General features: G+C 52.7%; 1 protein-coding gene across 1 annotated transcript in view; it reads left to right on the top strand.

The window, feature by feature from the left end:
* Nucleotides 1-16,825, top strand: part of LOC147700478 (putative cation-transporting ATPase 13A4) — a 965,394-nt gene that overhangs the window by 199,074 nt on the left and 749,495 nt on the right. Inside the window, exon 3 of the mRNA XM_086928423.1 lies at nucleotides 16,378-16,524. Within this exon, the coding sequence (XP_086784549.1) occupies nucleotides 16,378-16,524 (147 nt within the window). The remainder of the gene's footprint in view (nucleotides 1-16,377; nucleotides 16,525-16,825) is intronic.

The raw sequence follows: 16,825 nt of genomic DNA, 5'->3' as shown, positions 1-16,825 counted from the left end.
AATGGTGACCTGGTGATGGTGATTTTTGGGGTTCTGCGCACTTTCACTGTGTCCCAGTGGAAAGTGCGTGCGCACTCTGAGTGCATGTGATGAGATAGGCCTGCCCTCCCATAGGAATGCATGGGGAATGTCTGTGTCCCTGGTAGTTCCTGATGCGTGGGGTGTACAGGTTCGATGGTGTGTGTTGCATGAGTGTGTCATATGTAGAAGTGCCACTTCTAGGAGTTGGCATATTAATATAAAATATGCCTGGCGTGTGATTGGCTGGAGCTGGCTCGTGAGCCTGGCTCCAGGAAGGCTGGGTGGGTCTGCCCGGTGGTGAGTGTGAGATTAGCATGAGTGATGTGTGGGAGGAGTGTACCTGTGTCCTGGATGGGCTGGGTTTTCCCCACACAATGCTGGCTCCGCCCCCCTGTGGTGTGACTGATGACCCTAGCCCTGCCAGTGAAAGAAAGGGGTGGTTGGGCCATCAAGGGTACTCCCAAACCAGCTGCGACTGGTTTCTCCCCCACCCTGCACCTCCAAACAAAGGATTTAGGTGTATAAAAATGGGGCTGTGTCCCCACTGAAACTGTTCTTTTCCAGGATCCTGAGGGGGGCTGTTGCTGCTGCTGGGCCAGAGGACCGCCACTTGGGGTGTCTCTCTGCCTGGAGACCCAGTGAGCTGGCTCTGGGCCCAACCTTGCCCCCCCTGCCTTGCTGAGGGGCTCTGCCTGGACTTTGAAGGCCTGAGCTCTCCCCTAGCGCTTGGTAGCACTCGATTTTGGCCCCAGCGCTTAATAGCGCTTTATTTGCTACTTTTGCGCAGGAGGCGCTTTAAAAATTCAGCTAGCACAGGGAGCGCTTTAAATTGCCTTTTAGCGCTGAGGAGCGCTTTGTCCGCTCAAGCGAGTGCCACCTCACTTTTATTTGTGAATTCCTGGGAGGCTACCCCGGATTGCGGCAAAAAGAAGTTCCCCTCGGCCTCAGCAGCGCGACCCGAAGCCTGGGGGGCTCGTCTGCAGGGCCGCGCTGCCATTGGCTGTCTCGTCAGCCTATCGAGCTTTAGCCTGGCCAGAGGGTTGCCCGGCAACGGGAGAAGCGTCCTCGAGGACGTCGGGGAAAATGGCGGCCTAATCGCGGCTGGGGCGCCGGCCGCACGTACTGCCCAGGAGGAAGAAGGAGCCCAGCGTCTTGTCCTCGGCGAGGCTCTCGAGGGTGAGAAAGCCCCGCCCGCGGCCCGGCAAGGAGGAGAGCCAAGCTCCCGCCGAGGAAGGAGACCGCCAGCGTCCCCGCAGCCTACGGAGAGACCAGACCGGGTGAGTGCAGTGTTGCCCAGAGAAGGGGGAGGCATCGGGGCACGTTGCCGGTGCCCGCCCCCCCCCCCCCAGTGCTCTCTCCCTGAGTAAGGGACAGTTCTGCTTCGTGCGCAGAGCTGCCCCGATTGCCAGGGGGGCCGCTCCAACCAGTGGGGCATTTCGTGCTGAGGGCCCCGAGAAGCTCAGGGTGCCTTTGTTTGTATTTTGAGTCCCCCACAAGGGACTCCAACAAAGGGGCAAGTGTTCTTAGAGCCCCGAGGCTCTTGGGGGTATTGCTTGATGTTAAGAGCCCAGAGAGGCTGGGACATTTCTTGGTTATGAGCCCTGAGAGGCTCAGGGACCATTTGTTTCACGAGCCCAGAGAGGTTCAGGAGACAGTCAGTTGGGCAGAGCCTAGAGAGGCTCCCACGTTGGCCCCATCAATTGCACCAGTTGCCCAGCACTTTGTGGGCAACTGCCACGTTTAGGCCCTGACATTGGGACACAGGGACAGTCACAGGTGGTTACTTGTGAGTTTGGCGCAATTGTTATTGTTATGCACCTCTGAATGTATTGTTGATGCATCATGTGTTTTCCCTCCTTACACCTCTGAATGAATGTTATGCATTGCATCATGTGTTATGTTCTTACACCCCTACAGGTATTGTAATACTTAGGTGGTTGTTTTCTCCCTAGTGCAGGTGGTGCTAGTGAGGTCCTGGTTACCAGTAGTTACTGGTTGTGTACTACAGTGATTTTACATTCTATGTGCTATGTTCCAAAAGTGTTACTTCTAAAAGTGCTGATTCCTGACAGTGGTCCAGGTGGCCCTGTCTTGTAAATATCCCCTGTAAATTCTGCCCGTGCCCCTGGCTCATTGTAAAGTGTGTGTTTTTATCTAATGTGTTTATTGTAATACAAAGGCTATTTTTCTATATAACCTTGTGTGGAGTTTCCTTTGTGGGGGGCCTTGGGTGTTGTTGCTGGGGTGCGTGCGCAAATACTTAACTCATATCGCCTCCAAGTTTAGCCATGCTGCTCGTACTACGTTACCTAGAGGGTGAGCAGGGGTTATCTTGGGGTGTAACTCCCTTGCCTTGACTTAGGAGTGGTGGTCTCTGACTGACTTTGGCGCAAGCCCTGGCCAGCCAGGGATCCCATTTCTAACATTGGACGCAGCGGTGAGGATAAGGATTTGTGTGTTGCGTTGTACCACAGTGGCGACAGGCCACACTACAAAACTCTGCATTTTAGATGACCACATTTTAGGGGATTATTGTTTTTTTGAAGTTCCATTATTTTCTTCTCCTGAAGGTATCATTGTTTAATTGTGTCCAGTACATTTTTTCCCCCGCCCTGCACCCAGAGTTTCGTACCTGTGTCACGTGTGGTCAGGTTGAGGAATCAGGGGTGGTAGAAACTGCCTTACCAGTCCGAGGGGGGGTTGTGTGTGAATGAATGGTGTGTGGCACTAGGCAAGTGAGTGTGAGTTCTCTGGGAGAGGGAGCTTGCTGAACCTTTGTGAATTGTGTACTCCTGTCTTAAGCTCAGACCCTTAGGTTCCCTGTGTGATCTTGTCTCTAGAACATCCTGCCAAGATGGAGCTTGTCTTTGATCTCAGTGATCTAGTTTGGTACAATACGCAGGAGTTGGAAGGGCTGTAGAGAGAGAGACATAGGGGTGGATGGGTCAGATACTAAGTACGAACTTAGGGGCTACCTGGTCCGATGGTGTAAGGAACAAAGGGATCTTGAGCGCAGTGAGGAAAGGGCCCGGGCCTCACAACAGGAGGGTGGTGGGTCTGTGGGGAGCCCTGAAGATTCAGAAGAGGAGGAAGAAAATGATAGCACAGGGACGCCAGCAGATAATGAGGACCCCATAGATAGGGAGTCCCTTGCTGGGTCCAGCGTAGGAGGCAGCGCCTCATCCCTTTCCCTGTCCCCAGAGGAGCTGGAAGATAGGAGGAGAGAAAGGGAGCACCAGCTGGCTTTAGAAAAGCTCAGGTTAGAGCATGCCCAGGCTATGGCGGAGCTGGAGCTTAAGAAGCAACAGCTAGAGACTGAGAGGGTCTTAGCGCAGGAAAGGATAGAGGAGGCTGAGAGGGCCTCCACCAGAGGCAAAGTAGCTTTGGAGGGTAGACTATCCCCTGCGCGCAGTGTTGATTGTCCGGATTCCCCAGGGAGGGTTGAGTCCAGTGGTGGCAGCTATATAGAACCCAGTGCCGGAAGTCCCACCCCCAGTTCCCACAGTCTGGTACCTGTTTCCCTAGAAGAGGAGTATAGGTTGCAGTTCAGGGACAGTAGGAAACTGTCTCTCCAGTCTTGGGAGGAGTTTGCAGGTGACTGTCAGTGTGCATTGATTGAGTGGTTAGAGGTTCCCACGGGACCTGATTTTGACAAACTGTTTGATCTTATTCTCAAGGAGCACGTGCTCAGTCGTTGTTGGCAGGAGTTGCGGCAACACTTGTTGAGGTGTGAAACCATGGATCCTTGGGAACTTGCAAGTGAAGCAGACCACTGGGAGAGTGCCAGAGGTTCTCTAGAGTCATTAGGGAGTGACTCCAAAAGTAGTGGTTCAGGTATCCTCCAGCCCAGCGTGGTGGAGGAGGCTCAGTGTAGCCCAGCTAGGTCCCAGGATAGCGAGGAGGGTATAGGGGCTCACTGCCTGGCTCAGTGGAGCAGGAGTGAGAGGGAGACCGAGGGTCCCCAGACGCCCGAAGCCCTGCCTCAGGACTTGGATGGTTTCTTGAGGGAACACCAGGTTAGGGACCTAGGCTGTCCGGTTAGTACACTTGAGGAGGATCTCCTAGTGTCTAAGGAACCTGGAGCGTCTGTAACTAGAGCTCCAGGGGTTCCAGTGTCCGGCAGTGCTACTCCAGGAGGGAGTGCACAGAAGTCCGAAGTGAGGAGTGATTGGGGGCTGAGTTTCCCAGTGGATGCACCAGTGGACCAGGGACTAGCCAGTTGGGCTAGATCTTCTTGGGGGGACCCGGGTGGCGCCACTTCTGTGCTGGGGGATCTTTGCGCACTGTCAGGTGGAGAGGAGGCGGGAGATCTTTGCCGGGCAGACAGTCACACGACACATGGGTCATGTGTCAGCCTCAGAGGGATTGCGTGTGAGTCCCCAGAAGTCCTGGAGTGCCAGGCAATTATTCCACCAAAGGTTTTAGACCAGAGGTTGGGAGGCCAGGTTCAGGATCTGCCTGACCTGAAGGGTAGGACGACTGTAACCAGTGTCCTGACCAGTTCTTCTTCCAGAGGAACCTCTTCAGTTGGGAGAGGGCAGACCTCTGGAAGGGGGTGCAGAGGGTGGGAGAGCCCACCTCTGACCCCGGTACAACCTGAGTGGATAAGCCCTGGGTTGGAGTGGCGTTGTAAGGGTACACCTCGCAGGAGGAGGAGGAACCCTGGAAGAAGAGGTAGGGGGAGGAGAGCCTTCCCCGAGACTCCTGGTCCGCCTGAGGTTGTAGGCCCTAGTAAGCATGGGCGAATTTTGCGAATCTCGCGTTCGCGAATTTTGCGGATTTGCGAACTCGCAATCCGCAAAATCAGCGAATTCTCGCGAATTTGCGGATTTTTTTTTGTGTTCGCGCGGGTTTCTGCCAGTTCGCGAGGGTTTTGTACAATTTCGCAAAACGCGAACTTACCTGTCGGGTCGCAAGTTTCGCAAACTTGTTGTTTCTACGTGTCCAGCCTGTTTGGGACACTCTTCTTCATCACTGCCACTCTCTGTCACCACTGCCACTCTCTGACTACTCATGCCACCCTCTGGCCCACCCATGCCACCCTCTGTTTCATCACAGCACCCTCTGGTTGTCCAGTCAGTGTACATTATTGTGGCAACGCAAGCACACCTTCCCTGCCTCAAGTGACCTGAATTAATTTGGGGCTGATTAATGTGTCACAGAATATTTTTTTAGCTGGCACCTGCTTCCTTAGTGCTTCCTGATTAGTGATCTTTTGCACTTGCTAAGTGCTTTCATTGTTGCAAAATTAGTTACAACACCTGCCCTGCCCCAACTGACAATAATGAATTAGGGGCTGATTAATGGATTTGAACTTCCAGCCTGGCTCCTGCTTGTCTCCCTTAGCTGTAATTCAGGACCTTTGTGGCATATGTGTAACTATTCTGAGGTTCAGAGCAGGGTCACATAATAGTTGCAACTGGCAACTGAACTCTGGAGGGGCCCCTCAGGAAGCACTACAGGAAATGGCTACTAATGATGAGCCTGAACTTTTGAACCTGGTAAGTAGTTTCAGTTTTGCTAAGATCGTATTTCTGCAATTTTGCGCTTATTCGCGGGGCGCGAAGTTGTACTTGGAACAGTGCGAGCAAAATCCGCTGCTCGCGGATTTGCGGATTTTGCGGGAGATTCGCGAATCTCGCGGATTGCGAATTTACCGAAAATCCGCAAAATCCGCGAGCGAAACGGATTTTCCGCCCATGCTTAGGCCCTAGGCTGGAGAACCAGTGGCAGTCTAGTCCTGTCTTGCAGACAGGAAGAGTGGAGAATGGCTACTATGTACCAGGGGTTACTACCCCCCACTCTGTGAATAGGCAAGGACCGGTGGCACCTGGGTGGCCCAGGGCCTGGTCCTGGCAGCGGACAGCTTGGGAGTACCAGTGGGGTAGCCCTGTTGGTCCAGATAGTGGTTTTAGAAGGAATCCCATGGGTTCACCGTGGCGTAAAACAGGAGGGTGTCCCTGCAGTTGCGGGCCCGCGTCCGTGTTCTATCGCCCCAAGCAGGGAAGTCCATCACGGTGGTGATTGTTCTACCATGCGTTTTGGCTGGAAGGGGGTTGTGTTGGACTTGGCCCTTCTGGCAGGTTCGCCCCTAGACTTTTTGCTTGTAATGGTGACCTGCTGATGGTTATTTTTGGGGTTCTGCGCACTTTCACTGTGTCCCAGTGGAAAGTGCATGCGCACTCTGAGTGCATGTGATGAGATAGGCCTGCCCTCCCATAGGAATGCATGGGGAATGTATGTGTCCCTGGTAGTTCCTGATGCGTGAGGTGTACAGGTTCGAATTTGATATGTGCGAACTCGTGAGAGTGAATGCTTCGCAATGGTGTGTGTTGCATGAGTGTGTCATATGTAGAAGTGCCACTTCTAAGAGTTGGCATATTAATATAAAATATGCCTGGCGTGTGATTGGCTGGAGATGGCTGGTGAGCCTGACTCCAGGAAGGCTGGGTGGGTCTGCCCGGTGGTGAGTGTGAGATTAGCATGAGTGATGTGTGGGAGGAGTGTACCTGTGTCCTGGATGGGCTGGGTTTTCCCCACACAATGCTGGCTCCGCCCCCCCTGTGGTGTGACTGATGACCCTAGCCCTGCCAGTGAAAGAAAGGGGTGGTTGGGCCATCAAGGGTACTCCCAAACCAGCTGCGACTGGTTTCTCCCCCACCCTGCACCTCCAAACAAAGGATTTAGGTGTATAAAAATGGGGCTGTATCCCCACTGAAACTGTTCTTTTCCAGGATCCTGAGGGGGGCTGTTGCTGCTGCTGGGCCAGAGGACCGCCACTTGGGGTGTCTCTCTGCCTGGAGACCCAGTGAGCTGGCTCTGGGCCCAGCCTTGCCCCCCCTGCCTTGCTGAGGGGCTCTGCCTGGACTTTGGGGGCCTGAGCTCTCCCCTAGCGCTTGGGAGCGCTCAATTCCGGCCCCAGCGCTTAATAGCTCTTTATTTGCTACTTTTGCGCAGGAGGCACTTTAAAAATTCAGCTAGCGCAGGGAGCGCTTTAAAATGCCCTTTAGCGCTGAGGAGCGCTTTGTCCGCTCAAGCTAGTGCCACCTTGCTTTTATTTGTGAATTCCTGGGAGGCTACCCCGGATTGCGGCAAAAAGAAGTTCCCCTCGGCCTCAGCAGCGCGACCCGGAGCCTGGGGGGCTTGTCTGCAGGGCTGCGCTGCCATTGGCTGTCTCGTCAGCCTATCGAGCTTTAGCCTGGCCGGAGGGTTGCCCAGCAACGGGAGAAGCGTCCTCGAGGACGTCGGGGAAAATGGCGTCCTAATCGCGGCTGGGGCGCCGGCCGCACGTACTGCCCAGGAGGAAGAAGGAGCCCAGCGTCTTGTCCTCAGCGAGGCTCTCGAGGGTGAGAGAGCCCCGCCCGCGGCCCGGCAAGGAGGAGAGCCAAGCTCCCGCCGAGGAACGAGACCGCCAGCGTCCTCGCAGCCTACGGAGAGACCAGACCGGGTGAGTGCAGTGTTGCCCAGAGAAGGGGGAGGTGTCGGGGCACGTTGCCGGTGCCCGCCCCCCCCCAGTGCTCTCTCCCTGAGTGAGGGACAGTTCTGCTTCGTGCGCAGAGCGACCCCGGTTGCCAGGGGGGCCGCTCCAACAAGTGGGGCATTTCGTGCTGAGGGCCCCGAGAAGCTCAGGGTGCCTTTATTTGTATTTTGAGTCCCCCACGAGGGACTCCAACAAAGGGGCAAGTGTTCTTAGAGCCCCGAGGCTCTTGGGGGTATTGCTTGATGTTAAGAGCCCAGAGAGGCTGGGACATTTCTTGGTTATGAGCCCTGAGAGGCTCAGGGGCCATTTGTTTCACGAGCCCAGAGAGGTTCAGGAGACAGTCAGTTGGGCAGAGCCTAGAGAGGCTCCCACGATGGCCCCATCAATTGCACCAGTTGCCCAGCACTTTGTGGGCAACTGCCACGTTTAGGCCCTGACATTGGGACACAGGGACAGTCACAGGAGGTGACTTGTGAGTTTGGCGCAATTGTTATTGTTATGCACCTCTGAATGTATTGTTGATGCATCATATGTTTTCCCTCCTTACACCTCTGAATGAATGTTATGCATTGCATCATGTGTTATGTTCTTACACCCCTACAGGTATTGTAATACTTAGGTGGTTGTTTTCTCCCTAGTGCAGGTGGTGCTAGTGAGGTCCTGGTTAACAGTAGTTACTGGTTGTGTACTACAGTGATTTTACATTCTATGTGCTATGTTCCAAAAGTGTTACTTCTAAAAGTGCTGATTCCTGACAGTGGTCCAGGTGGCCCTGTCTTGTAAATATCCCCTGTAAATTCTGCCCGTGCCCCTGGCACATTGTAAAGTGTGTGTTTTTATCTAATGTGTTCATTGTAATACAAAGGCTATTTTTCTATATAACCTTGTGTGGAGTTTCCTTTGTGGGGGGCCTTGGGTGTTGTTGCTGGGGTGCGTGCGCAAATACTTAACTCATATCGCCTCCAAGTTTAGCCTTGCTCCTCGCGCCACGTTACCTAGAGGGTGAGCAGGGGTTATCTTGGCGTGTAACTCCCTTGCCCTGACTTAGGAGTGGTGGTCTCTGACTGACTTTGGCGCAAGCCCTGGCCAGCCAGGGATCCCATTACTAACAGTGTGCCTCTTCTGGGTGAGGGAAGCTGGCACTGTATCTGTCTGTAGTGAGCCTCTTCTAGGTGAGGGAAGCTGGCACTGTTTCTGTCTGTAGTGAGCCTCTTCTGAGTGAGGTAACCTTACACTGTTTCTGTCTGCAGTGAGCCTCTTCTGGGCAAGGGAAGGTTGCACTGCTTCTGTCTGCAGTGAGCCTCTTCTGGGTGAGGGAAGATTGCACTGCTTTCATCTACAGTGAGCCTCTTCTGGGTGAGGGAAGCTGGCACTGTTTCTGTCTGTAGTGAGCCTCTTCTGAGTGAGGGAAGCTTGCACTGCTTCTGTCTGCAGTGAGCCTCTTCTGGGCGAGGGAAGCTTACACTGTTTCTGTCTGCAGTGAGCCTCTTCTGGGTGAGGGAAGCTTACACTGTTTCCGTCTACAGTGAGCCTCTTCTGGGTGAGGGAAGCTTACACTGCTTCTGTCTGTAGTGAGCCTCTTCTGAGGGAGGGAAGCTTGCACTGCTTCTGTCTGCAGTGAGCCTCTTCTGAGTGAGGGAAGCTTACACTGTTTCTGTCTGTAGTGAGCCTCTTCTGAGGGAGGGAAGCTTGCACTGCTTCTGTCTGCAGTGAGCCTCTTCTGGGTGAGGGGAGCTTGCACTGCTTCCGTCTACAGTGAGCCTCTTCTGGGTGAGGGAAGCTGGCACTGTTTCTGTCTACAGTGAGCCTCTTCTGGGCGAGTGAAGCTTGCACTGTTTCTGTCTGTAGTGAGCCTCTTCTGAGTGAGGGAAGCTTGCACTGCTTCTGTCTGCAGTGAGCCTATTCTGGGCGAGGGAAGCTTACACTGTTTCTGTTTGGGAAGCTTGCACTACTTCCGTCTACAGTGAGCCTCTTCTGGGTGAGGGAAGCTTACACTGTTTCTGTCTGTAGTGAGCCTCTTCTGGGTGGGGGAAGCTTGCACTGTTTCTGTCTGTAGTGAGCCTCTTCTGAGTGAGGGAAGCTTACACTGTTTCTGTCTGTAGTGAGCCTCTTCTGAGTGAGGGAACCTTACACTGTTTCTGTCTGCAGCACAGCCGTCTGAAACTGAACTCAGACAAAACAGAAGTCCTCATCCTAGGCACCCCTCCCTCCGCCTGGGATGACTCTTGGTGGCCAGAGGCCCTTGGAAAAGCACCCATCCCGACACACCACGCACGGAACCTGGGCGTCATCCTGGATTCCTCACTCTCGATGAACAGACAAGTCAACGCCGTTTCTTCATCTTGCTTCAACATCCTTCGCATGCTCAAAAAAACATTTCGCTGGATCACCACCGAAACTAGAAAAACAGTCACCCACGCCCTGGTCACGAGCCGACTGGACTACGGAAACACCCTCTACGCCGGTACCACCGCAAAACTCCAGAAAAAACTCCAACGCATCCAGAACGCTTCAGCCAGGCTCATATTAGACATCCAGCGTAAAGAACACATCTCTGGCCACCTGAAAAACCTCCACTGGCTCCCCGTCAATAAGAGGATTACTTTCCGGCTCCTAACTCACGCACACAAAGCACTCTACGAAATCGGACCCGAATGCCTCAACACACGACTCTCCTTCTACACCCCCTCCCGCCAGCTACGATCCTCCAACCAAGCCCTTGCCACTGTACCTCGCATCAACAAAACCACCATGGGAGGTAGATCCTTCTCCTACCTGGCAGCTAAAACCTGGAACTCACTTCCCACTCACCTTCGCCTTACTCAGAACCACCTAGCATTCAGAAAGCAACTTAAAACGTGGATATTTGACAAGTAATTCCCCACCCTTCTTCAAGCGCCTTGAGACCCTCTGGGTATGTAGCGCGCTATATAAATATACTGACTTGACTTGACTTGACTGTTTCTATCTGTAGTGAGCCTCTTCTGGGCAAGGGAAGCTTGCACTGCTTCTGTCTGCAGTGAGCCTCTTCTGGGTGAGGGAAGCTGGCACCGTTTCTGTCTGTCTTGAGCCTCTTCTGAGTGAGGGAAGCTTGCACTGCTTCTGTCTGCAGTGAGCCTCTTCTGGGCGAGGGAAGCTGGCACTTCCTGTATTTGTAGTGAGCCTCTTCTGAGTGAGGGAAGCTTACACTGTTTCTGTCTGTAGTGAGCCTCTTGTCAAGTCAAGTCAAGTCAAATAATTTATATAGCGCACTACATACCCAGAGGGTCTCAAGGCGCTTGAGGAGGGGGTGGGGAATTACTTGTCGAATATCCAGGTTTTAAGTTGCTTTCTGAAGGCTAGGTGGTTTTGAGTAAGGCGGAGGTGAATGGGAAGGGAGTTCCAGGTTTTAGCCGCTAGGTAGGAGAAGGATCTTCCTCCCATGGTGGTTTTGTTGATGCATGGAACAGCAGCGAGGGCTTGGTTGGAAGAGCGTAGTTGGCGGGAGGGGGTGTAGAAGGAAAGTCGCGTGTTGAGGCATTCGGGTCCAAGTTCACAGAGTGCTTTGTGTGCGTGGGTGAGGAGGCGAAACGTTATCCTCTTATTGACGGGGAGCCAGTGGAAGTCTTTCAGGTGACAGGAAATGTGGTTTTTGCGCGGATGTCTAGTATGAGTCTTGCTGCAGCGTTTTGGATGCGTTGGAGTTTTTTCTGAAGTTTTGCGGTGGTACCGGCATATAGGGTGTTTCCGTAGACCAGGCGGCTTGTAACCAATGCGTGGGTGACCATTTTCCTAGTTTCGGTGGGGATCCAGCGAAATGTTTTTTTGAGCATGCGAAGAATGTTGAAGCATGAAGATGAAACGGCGTTGACTTGTCTGGTCATCGAGAGGGAGGAGTCCAGGATGACGCCCAGGTTCCGTGCGTGGTCCGTAGGGGTGGGTGCTTTTCCAAGGGCCGCTGGCCACCAAGAGTCGTCCCAGGCGGAGGGGGAAGTACCTAAGATGAGAACTTCTGTTTTGTCTGAATTTAGTTTAAGACGGCTGTGATTCATCCACTCAGCTACTTCTTTCATTCCTTCATGTAGGTTGTTTTTGGCGGTGTTAGGGTCTTTGGTGAGTGAGAGGATCAGTTGAGTGTCATCAGCGTAGGAGATGATGTTGAGGTTGTGTTGGCGTGCGATGGTCGCGAGGGGGCTCATGTATACGTTGAAGAGGGTTGGGGCTGAGTGAAGATCCTTGTGGCACGCCGTAGATGACTTCAGTGGCTTCTGACTTAAACGGTGGAAGGCGGACTCTGAGATCTTCCGGCCAGGAACGAGGTAATCCAGTCCAGTGCTTTTCCTTGGATTCCGATGTTGTTGAGGCATTGTATAAGGGTGCTGTGGCAGACTGTGTCGAAGGCTGCGGAGAGGTCGAGGAGGATGAGGGCGACTGTGTCTCCATTGTCCAGTAGTGTTCGAATGTCATCTGTTGCTGCGATGAGTGCGGTCTCAGTACTGTGTTTGGTTTGGAAGCCGGACTGTGAGGCGTCGAGGGATTTGTGGGTTTCGAGGAAGGCGGCGAGCTGGTTGTTGACGGGTTTCTCGATGACTTTGGCCGGGAAAGGTAGGAGCGAGATGGGGCGGTAGTTTTTGAGATGGGGGGGTCTGCTGTGGGTTTTTTGCAGAAGGGCGCTGAGTTCCGCGTGTTTCCAGCTTTCTGGGAAGGTGGAGGAGTTGAGGGAGCAGTTGATGACGTCACGGAGGTAGGGTGCTATGATGGAGTCAGCTTTGTTGAAGATGTGGTGGGGACATGGGTCTGTGGGGGATCCAGAGTGGATGGAGTTCATCAGGCGAATGGTGTCCTCAGTGGAGATTAGGTTCCAGTGGTTAAGGATGTTCAAAGGGGGTTTATGTTCAGAAGTAGGTTGGGTGGGTTGGTTTCCGGATTGGTTGTCGAAGCTGTTGTGGATGTTTGCGATTTTGTCGTGGAAGAATGAAGCTAGGGAGTCGCAAAGGATTTGAGAGGGAGTGATGTCGTTGGAGATGGCGGTGGGGTTGGTAAACTCTTTGACAATGTTGAATAGTTCCTTGCTGTTGTGGGCGTTGTTGTCTAGTCTGTCTTTGAATGCGGATTTCTTGGCAGTCCGGATCAGTTGGTGGTGTAAACGGGTGGCGTTTTTGAAGGCGTCCCTGGTGCTAGTGTTTGGGTCTTTTTTCCAGGCTTTCTCAAGAGAGCGACAGAGTTTCTTTGATTTCTTAAGGTCATCGTTGAACCAGGGGGCGTTTTTGCTGCCTAGCTTGATTTGACGTTTTTTCAGGGGTGCTAGGTTGTTGGCGCTGTTGGTTAGCCATTGTGTGAGGTTAATGGCTGCTTGGTTAGGGTTCGACATATAGGCAGGGGGGTTTTGAAGAAGCGATGTGTAGATCTGGTCGATGGTGATTTTGTTCCAGTTTCTTCGCAGAGTAGGTTGAGGGTGGTTGTGGATTGTGGTCTTTTTGTAAGTAAAGTGAACGCAGCTGTGGTCCGTCCAATGGAGAGCTGTGGTGTGATTGAATGAGATGTGTTTGCTGGAGGTGAAGATAGGGTCGAGTGTATGTCCAGCCTTGTGGGTGGGGGTGTTTACTAGCTGTTTAAGTCCGAGGTTGGCTAGATTGTCCAGAAGGGTGGTGGTGTTGCTGTCGTTGCTCTTTTCCAGGTGGAAATTGAGGTCTCCCAGTAGAATGTAGTCCTCGGAGGGGAGGGCGTGTGGGGTGATGAAGTCAGTGATGTCTTCACTGAATTGTGCACGGGGTCCTGGTGGCCTGTAGAGGAGTGTGCCTCTGAGTGTGGTCTTGGGGTCGGTGTGGATCTGGAAGTGGAGGTGTTCGGCTATAGCAAGGTTGACGTCTGAGTAGGTGGAGATGCGGATGGAGTTCTTATGGACGATGGTGATGCCTCCTCCTGTTTGGTTGGTGCGTCTTTTCGGATGATCTTGTAGCCTTCCGGGATGGCTATGGTGATGTCTGGAGCTGACGAGGCATTCATCCAGGTTTCTGTCAGGAAGGCGACGTCCGGAGCAATGGTGTCTAGTAGATTCCAAAGGTCGATGGCGTGTCTGTGGACCGAGCGGGTGTTGAGCAGGATGCAATTTAGGTGGTTAGTGTCGGATCTCTGTTTGGTGTTTGTGGATGTGGTGTGTGTCTTGGTGCAGTCGAACTTGCAGGAGTGGCATGTGAAGGGTCCATGGATGTATCCTGGTGCAGCTTGGTGGCAGTTTGGTGGACGGCCGGGGTTGAGGGCAGTGAGGGTTGCGGCGTCGTATGCTATGCGGGGGAGCTGGGAATTGAGGGGACCAGGGGGACAGGCGCTGGGCGCGGTCCAGGCGCGGACGGGCGTAGACGGGCTTACCTTTGGCGCACCTTCGGCGGGGTCGCAGCGTGTGGACGCTGCGCGTTGGGACATCTGTCATAAATGGATAGTGGAGGTGGGCGGAGCATGGGCGGGTCAGCTGGGAGGCGGGATCTGGGAGGAGGCACGGGCTCACGGAGGTAAACAAAGTCCCAAAATGGCAGCCCGGTCCCTGAAACGAGACTGGGGCACAGCCGGAGTACAACACAAGTCACAAACACTCTCAAGACACTTCTCTTTTCCCAACACAGCAAAGTCCACAGTGGGCAGTAATAACCAAATTAATTAAATCAGGCAAATTAATTCAGGCACCGAGTGCGCAACCACTGTATTCAATTAAATGTTTAACGTGGGCAAAAGCGATACCAGGCGCTGCGAGCGATCTCTTTCCGTGCAGGCAGGCAGCAGCGCGATGTTCCCTTCTGAGAGGCTCAGGCTGCGGGGAGTACAAGCATCTGAAATGAGCCTCTTCTTGCTGAGGGAAGCTTGCACTGCTTCTGTCTGTAATGAGCCTTTTCTGGGTGAGGGAAGCTTGCACTGCTTCCGTCTACAGTGAGCCTCTTCTGGGTGAGGGAAGCTGGCACTTCCTGTATCTGTAGTGAGCCTCTTCTGAGTGATGGAAGCTTGCACTGTTTCAGTCTGTAGTGAGCTTCTTCTGGGTGAGGGAAGCTTGCACTGTTTCTGTCTGTAGTGAGCCTCTTCTGAGTGAGGGAAGCTTACACTGTTTCTGTCTGTAGTGAGCCTCTTCTGGGTGAGGGAAGCTTGCACTGCTTCTGTCTGCAGTGAGACTCTTCTGGGTGAGGGAAGCTGGCACTGTTTCTGTCTGTAGTGAGCCTCTTCTGAGGGAGGTAAGCTTGCACTGCTTCTGTCTGCAGTGAGCCTCTTCTGGGTGAGGGAAGCTTGCACTACTTCCGTCTACAGTAAGCCTCTTCTGGGTGAGGGAAGCTTGCACTGTTGCTGTCTGCAGTGAGCCTCTTCTGAGGGAGGGAAGCTTGCACTGCTTCCGTCTACAGTGAGATTCTTCTGGGTGAGGGAAGCTGGCACTGTTTCTGTCTGAAGTGAGCCTCTTCTGGGCGAGGGAAGCTGGCACTGTTTCTGTCTGTAGTGAGCCTCTTCTGAGTGAGGGAAGCTTGCACTGCTTTTGTCTTAAGTAAGCCTCTTCTGAGTGAGGGAAGCTTGCACTGCTTCTGTCTACAGTGAGCCTCTTCTGGGCGAGGGAAGCTTGCACTGCTTCCGTCTACAGTGAGCCTCTTCTGGGCGAGGGAAGCTTGCACTGCTTCCGTCTACAGTGAGCCTCTTCTGGGCGAGGGAAGCTGGCACTTCCTGTATCTGTAGTGAGCCTCTTCTGGGTGACAGAAGCTTGGAGGGCCCCTTGTGGTCTGCCTGTTCTGAGCTTGAGGGACCTTGCAATGCAGCTGCTGTGAGCCACAAATGCGTCTTCCTTCTACTAACTAAATCCAAAGCTATGCTACGGAGGGACAATAAAGGAACTATACATAGGTCAATAACATTGTATGTATCATAATATCACATATAAATATATCTTTCAACAAAAATATTATGTCCAAAATATTGTTTACAAAATATTACTATGTAAGTAGATGTTCTGTTATGAACAATGTGGGAATATTATGTAAATAATATTTAGGACGCTACATTTTTTCTAGATGATATTCTGGTACCCAGACTCTGAGAGCGAAGGATGGCAGAGCTTCTTCAAACATGTGTTTATTATGATCAGTGCAATGGTCATGGTACGGTCCAACGGTTCAGGTGAATTACCTTCCGCAGACGATTATCCAATTGTAGTACGAAACCAAGGCATTAACAGCGGTCATTACCCAATCGCAGGGAACTCACATTGCAGGTTATCACAAATGAAGTGTAAAAGATGCACTAAAGAAAACCCCTCCCCCCATCAACACCCCCAAAACAATCCTGTGGGGGTGGGAAGGGCACCGGAGAGCGGCAAAAATTGTTAATACAGGGGTTTGCAGCTGATTTAGGGTTTCCCTGGTTCATATGGTGAGTAATGCGCACTAACAGCCTTTGCAACCAGTGGTACATTGTAGTGCTTGACTTTGCAAAGTGCGTTGAACTCGCAGATTCCTGTAGACAGCGCTTGGAGGACAGTGCATGGTCAAAGGAAATGTGCCCCGACTCCGAATGAAAAATCAGTGCAAACACTATTCGTACCCGATCCCGATCTACTGCCAGACTTGGAATAAGGCTGGTCCTTGAGCACCAGAAATGATGATTCAACTTACAGTGTTCACTACATGCTACAGCGGTTCCACTTCACTATTGCAGTTTGAGTTCTTTTGTCCTTGAGAGCGGGAATGTCCTTATTCCAGTGAACAGACTTTCAGGGGGAAAAATTGAACTATAAGATAAGAACAGTCTTCCCTGACACTCTACAACTGGTCAAGTTCCCAGGGATCTGACATGTGTTTCTATGATAGGGTTCTCTTCCATCTTGTGGTCTGGTCCATTGACCATGGACTGACTCTCCTGTCATCTCTCTTTAGGACGATTTTAAAAGCTACTCCAGGAAGAAGGTGAGATGGATCTACCTGTCCGATCTCCTGGGTCCATCGAGCGGGAAGGGAGACCATCTCATTGCGGCTGATGAGAACAGCATCATCCACCGCGCCATCATGGAACCGGAGAACAAGGTGAGCCTTCAGTATCCTCACCATCAGCAGTATCATGGAGCCAGAGTACAGGGTAGAGCCTTCAGTATCCTACCATCAGCAGTATCATGGAGCCAGAGTACAGGGTAGAGTCTTCAGTATCCTCACCATCAGCAGTATCATGGAGCCAGAGTACAGGGTAGAGCCTTCAGTATCCTACCATCAGCAGTATCATGGAGCCAGAGTACAGGGTAGAGCCTTCAGTATCCTACCATCAGCAGTATCATGGAGCCAGAGTACAGGGTAGAGTCTTCAGTATCCTCACCATCAGCAGTATCATGGA

Source organism: Lissotriton vulgaris, chromosome 7 (genome assembly GCF_964263255.1).
Source record: "Lissotriton vulgaris chromosome 7, aLisVul1.2, whole genome shotgun sequence".
NCBI classification, from domain to species: domain Eukaryota; kingdom Metazoa; phylum Chordata; class Amphibia; order Caudata; family Salamandridae; genus Lissotriton; species Lissotriton vulgaris.
This window is presented reverse-complemented; position numbering and strand designations above follow the sequence as displayed.